This window comes from Nipponia nippon, unplaced genomic scaffold, assembly GCF_047370975.1.
Source record: "Nipponia nippon isolate SJK-2023a ecotype South Korea unplaced genomic scaffold, ASM4737097v1 scaffold_2, whole genome shotgun sequence".
Classification (NCBI taxonomy): domain Eukaryota; kingdom Metazoa; phylum Chordata; class Aves; order Pelecaniformes; family Threskiornithidae; genus Nipponia; species Nipponia nippon.
In genome coordinates this window covers 34,010,034-34,016,033 of record NW_028262336.1, presented here as the reverse complement: position 1 = coordinate 34,016,033, position 6,000 = coordinate 34,010,034, and the positions used below count along the sequence as shown (strand labels likewise).

Below are 6,000 nucleotides of genomic sequence, written 5' to 3'. Positions count from 1 at the left end.
AAATTGCTTTTAGTTAGAGAGACTGTAATTTACTCTTTCGCTACAGGGGGAAAAATTTTGTTACCACAGAAAAAGAAACACATGAAAGGCCAAACAGTATCTGGAGCTGTGTAAGCACCGGGAAATGTAGATATATGTGTTTTTTTCTTCTTCTTTCAGTTTCCTAGTCAATTATTTGATGCGCTCGCCTGTCTGGGCTGTGACCTTCCAGAAGGGCCCCCTCCTCCAGTCCCCCCACACGACTTGTCAACACATTAGTCATATATAACTCAGCTGATGCCAAACGGACGCAGTTCAGCCAACTATCGAGAGGCAGGATATTCTGCTGCCTTCTTCTATTGGTCTTGTTTTTTTCCACTGAGGAGACTTGGTGGTGCTTTAAGACTGCGGAGGGCTGGGGTTAACGCTGCCCTCCGCTGCGCTGGGAGGCAGGGGAGGTTAGCAGCGGGATCAATGTGATTAGAGCTGCAGGAGAGGGAAGATGTGCCCGCCCGCCTGCCTGCCTGCCGCCGGGCCGAGGGGAGGTGTGTGAGGAGCCGGCTGGCCGCGGCTGGGGCTGGCCGCTGCCGGGGATGCTCCTGTGCTTGCGCCGGAGGATCCCGTCACCTGTGGCCCTGCCTCCGCCGACCTGCGGGCGCCTCCCTGAGCCGAGGACACACCTGGGCGCCGCGCACCCGCCTCCCGCCCCCGCCGCCGGCTGCCTCTTCCCCCGCCCGAGAGCCGGGCGGCGAGTGTCGGCGGAGCCGCGGGGCTGCAGGCGGGGCTGAGCGCTCGCTGGGCGGACGAGCGGCCCCGCAGGCTCCGAGCAGCCACCAGCCGAGGGAGGCGGCGGCCGGACCCGCTGCGCGCTGCCTGGCAGCTCCGGCCCGGCCGTGGGCGCGGCGGGCGAGGGCGAGCCCGGAGCGGGGAGCGGGCGAGCGGCGGGGGCATGTGGATGTTGGCCGTCGCCTTGCTCCACAGCATCTCGCATGGTGAGCGCCCGGGGGCTCCTTCCCTTTCCCCCCCGCCTCGGGAAGGGGAGCGGGTCGCGGTTGTGCCTTTTGTGCTGAGAGCGTCGCGCTGGCTGTTAGCGGCCGTGAGGAGAAGGGCGAAATTGCTCCGTAATCATTTAAACTAGCTTACCTAGCACAGTGACAGCCCATAACCTAGCCACGTTACTGTATGTCTGCCTCGTTCGGAATAAGACGGTGCTTGCAGAGGCAGGGGTAGAGGTGCTTTTTCTTTCTTAGCTGGAAAAGTACAGAATTTTGCCAAGTGCTGTATAAATCCGTCTGAGTACGCGGGGATAATTTGAAGGGCTTTCATCCTAAGCGTTTGCATTGAGATATTGCTTCCTTTTACCCTTTCCTTTTTTTTTTTTTTTTAATCGCCCTGTGCTTTCACCTAACAATTATTTTTTTATATGTTTAAGAAGTAATATTTTAAAATTATTTCCCTTTCATCATTTCATTAGAAAGGTACCTGCTCTGTATTTTTTTTTCCTCACTCATTTATGTAAAAATATGCACGGATAAGCATTACATCATCTGAAAATGTTGAATACTCTTTCAGTCAATTATAAAGTTAGGAAGGGGAAATTAGAGCAGAGATAGAATAAGGGTAAACCTGTTCTCTCTTTTTTTTTTTTTTCCGTCTTCATTCTGCTAACTCTGGTTGACAAACATTCATTGTAGTTTCTGGATTTTTTTAATAGTGGATGGCGGTATTTTGGAACATTTAGATACATGCAATTGAAAACAATGTCATATGCGAAAATATGTTTAAATTGCATAACTTTTATTAAATGTGTATTAGCATTGCAGTTTTAAGGACAGAAAACAAATTATGCTGTAGTCTGGGATTATAGCTGTTCTATTACATTGCCTCCTTCTTCTCAGATCTGAGAACGTAGCATTGCCTGTAATGCATTACATCCTGACAGTTAAATCGGAAAGATTAAACACACAATTCTCAAAATAGGCAAAGCAGGTAGAGGAAGAAAATGTTTCTTGTACTGAATGAATGTGAGAGAAGCACAGGGCAAAGTGTAAGATTTTCCTGGAAGATACAAATAATTGAACCTCTAGCAGAGGGTGAGGAATGAATGCTGGATGAGGGTGCCTTCACATCTGCTTAAGTATATGCTGGATGAGAAAATACATTGACAGGCATGGCCAGTCCAGTGTGAATAGCCGGATAGATCATAAATTAGGAGGTGTATCTTAAGTGTATATTTAGAGCTATCTTATCTTAAAACATTTTCATCCTCTGAGTGCCACAGAATGGAAAATTATTGACAACCCCCAAACCGTAAACTTCAAAATTTTGCGTTTCTTCTAGCAGTAAGGCAACTGCAACAAGTTCTAACATTAAGAAATTATTTATTTATTTATTTTTGACAGGCAGCGCTGTGCCTTTCTATCCTCTTCAGCCAGATACCTTGGAGGGGGAGATTTACTGTTAATAAGACAGACAGAAGCAACCTGAAAGTATATGCTCTTACAAGTGCTGTTCATTTAAAACTAGATTTGCATAGGAAAAGAACTCTGTTTCTGTCCAGAAATCTTATATCCTCTAAAAAAATAAGAGGCATGTATTTTTGTCTATTGCACTGATGCTATAAATTTTATGTTCTAAGTTAGTTAGTCCCCCTTCCAGGGGTTTTTGAAGAACAGAATAATTTTTGCTTTATGAGGTTGAAATACTATGAAAATCACTTTCATTTATTCCTTGATCTACAAAGTCAGTAGCAATTTTGCTTTCAATATCCATGTGTTTTTGGATCACACTCAAGCATGAATTTATATCCCAAAGATTTTTCTAGTTTTAATAGTATAACATGTAAATGATAGATGCATCTGCATAGATTCTATACTGCCACAGAGCAACATCTGTTCATTTGTGATTCTAGATTATTAAAATAAAATGTTTTTGTGTATGGTGATCTTTTAAGATGAAAGCGTTGCAGAAATATGTAGTGGATGGTTCAATGATTCTTTGCAACTTAAGAAGCGTGTTTGTTTTTGACCTCATACTTGATGTCAAAATGCATATGTATTTAGGATCTTTTTAAAGGAAATTTTTGAAAATGGCACGTACCTGCATATTAAGACTGAACAACTTGGGTTTGTTTATTAGTAACACTTAATTTGGATTATCATATCAGAGTCTAGAGTCAGAGAATAATATTTTTAAAGACTTCAGATTTTAATGCAATGTTGTATCAGATATGTATCTCTTTGAAGGAAATGACTGCATATATAAATAGATAAGTCAGGTAAACATTTATTTTCATTATTCTATCTATACCTATATCCGAACTGCATTGTGTGAGAGGCAGTATTCTTTTATGACCGTATTGGGGGGGGGGGGGGGGGGCGGGCAGGCAGGCTATTGAAGGTTGCTTGGTTTCTGCCATTGCCTTTTCTGAACCCCTTATGGAACCATACTACGTTTACTTAAAACACAAGCACATGTATGAGTGGTTTTCAGTTGTGTGTTACATCTCATTCTAATTTTAACTTTAAAATGTGTAAGATTGTTCATGTTTATGTTCTTTTTGTTGTTGTTGTTTTTTTGGGGTAGTTTGTTTTTTTTTTTCCTTTTTGGGGGGAGAAATAGCTTAAAAAAACCACAAACAAACCCACACATTATGGGTTTAACCCTGTAGTTGTCATCGTGGGCTAAATTTCTGTTGAAGATAATGGAAACCATCTGAATAACAATAGCAAGGTTGGCCCCCATATTTCCCTACAGTCACTCAGCACAAATACGTTTTGTCAAATTAGATATGAGCAGTGTCACTGGGTAGGCTTTATGTTTGTGAAATAGCTTCCTTCTGGGGACAATAAAATACTGACATGCTGTTACATCCAATTAATGTTTCTGAAGCCTGAAACAAAACCTTCCCAAATACCTGGCTGAAGTTTTTAGATTTTGTAAAGGCTTTAAACACTCATTGCTGTGAGTTTCTTAAAAATACAGGTAACTATTAACCATAAATGCATTGCAGTGTTAGTAAGTGCATGGGACAATACAGACATCAGTGGGAACTATGCAGCTAAATTCACCACTTTGAAAGCCTGAGTCATGCAGTTACAATCCTGAGCAATACTTTTGAGTTACCTTCAGGGTTACTATATCTGTACTACCTTCCATGTTACTATACCCAAATATTCCAGAAGTAAGCATGTAAAATTAACAGCAAAGGTCAACTGTAGCCTGGTCGTAATTAGTAAGGGGGCATTTCACTAATTACAGGGAGAGGAGGAGGGAGAGGGTAGGGGAGGCTGTGAGGGGAGAATGGCCTCCTTCAAAATCCTGCCTTTTTATGGTAAATACTTTGATAAAGTTAGTTCAGAATTAGGATGCTGTTTTCACAGACAAGTATCTTTCGGTATCATTTAGTCTCTGGTGTAGATTATGTTGAACCCATTTGCAGGCTTCTCTCTGGCTGCGTTTCTTGTATGCCTGTTGTCCATAGATGTTCTGCTGAAATCAATGGAGCATCAGGAGGCACCCAATACAGTACAGATGAAACTAAAAATAAATTTCCATTAAAATTATTTTGTGTTTGAATCCTTTCCCTGCCCTATATCTACCAATACGGGGTTTAGCAGCATATTAGAAGACTGAGAAGGATCACACTGAACTGAGAGCAGAGGTTAGGCTGGGGAATGAGTAGTGAATGCGACGGTGGTACTAATGACACTCTCCAAAGAAAATGGTGACTTTCAGTGTTAGAGATGAAACATTTAAAGAAAAGAGCAAACAGTTCTCTTTGTAGAAATATATTGTAATACACACATAGCTTACCTGGAATTGTGTAACCAAATCCTTACCTAAGAAAGTTTAATGTCTGTGCAGAAAGCATTTAGCTTGGTGTATGTTTGTGGATGGCACAGTACAGCTGATGGTGTTTTTAATCTGCTGTTACTCAAGCTATGAATAGCTATTAATTAATCACCAAATGCCAAATAGAGAAAAATTGTTACAGCTAGGAAGTCAGAGTACTCTGGAAATCTCCGTTTCCATTTGAAAAGAAGTGTTTCTCCTCAGCTGAGGGTGTACCGATCCCCAGGCTTTAGGGCTCGCCAGCTGTGGTGCTCTCCCTCCGGCGTGGGCAGCGTGCCGTGCTGCCTGCCTGGTGGCAGAGAGCCGGTGCCACACGACACTAGTGGGCAGCAAACCACACCAGTCTGGCATCGCTTCTGAAAAGCCGTGGGAACAGTCGGTGCTGGAAGGAGGCATTTTGCCTGCATTTTTCTATCAGTGGTCACTAAACTTTTTAACTGGTGGACGCTGGGTCTTCTTTCCATAGCACTGAACAGCAGATGCGTGTGGCAATGAAGGCGTTTTTGGTAACGGTTTAAAGTGAAGTTGATTTCCACGAATGGCAAAAACAAACCCATAAACCCTGTTAAATAGCTTACAGCTCTGCACTGTGATTTCAGTGGCATCTCGTCAGTGCTGCTGCTGCATCCGGAAAAGTTTAGAAGTTGGTTTTAATTTTGTTTGTTCTTGAGTAAACTTTTGTCATGTAATTTACCATAAATTGAATTATTTGGGAAAATCGTGTGGGCTTTGAGTAGCTCACCCAGAAAGTTCCTCCAGCTCATGAGCTGTGCAAGGCTCTGGTTACAGGAGAAGCTGGGCTCAGGTTGGACCTCAACTTTTTGTAGCTTTGCCTGGATAAGCGTCTTAACAAATATGCTGCTTTCTCAGGTGTGGGGGTTGTTTTGGGTGGGGAAATAATCTCCTTTACCTATTTAATAAACATTGAAGTGACCAAAAAAAGCAATGAAACTAAACATCTGGGGGGGGGGGGGGGGGGATGTCAGGGTAGTGAATTCAGGAGCAAAATAGATGGAGCTCTTTCCTTTCCCTTAAAGTTTACTCTAGTTAACAAGATGTGCATAGGATCAAGGCCTGTTTGAGCATACCGCTCATTTGGCCTTTGATTTTGAATTGGAGCATGCCATTTATCAGTGTCTCAGTCTAACACTCTTTCAGATTTGCAGT

The 6,000-nt window shown here is 42.9% G+C and overlaps 1 protein-coding gene across 1 annotated transcript in view; it reads left to right on the top strand.

The window, feature by feature from the left end:
* Positions 1–491: 491 nt before the first annotated feature.
* Positions 492–6,000, top strand: part of DSCAM (DS cell adhesion molecule) — a 476,303-nt gene continuing 470,794 nt past the window's right edge. Inside the window, exon 1 of the mRNA XM_087758597.1 lies at positions 492–971. Coding sequence (XP_087614723.1) covers positions 929–971 — 43 coding nt within the window. The 5' untranslated portion in view covers positions 492–928. The remainder of the gene's footprint in view (positions 972–6,000) is intronic.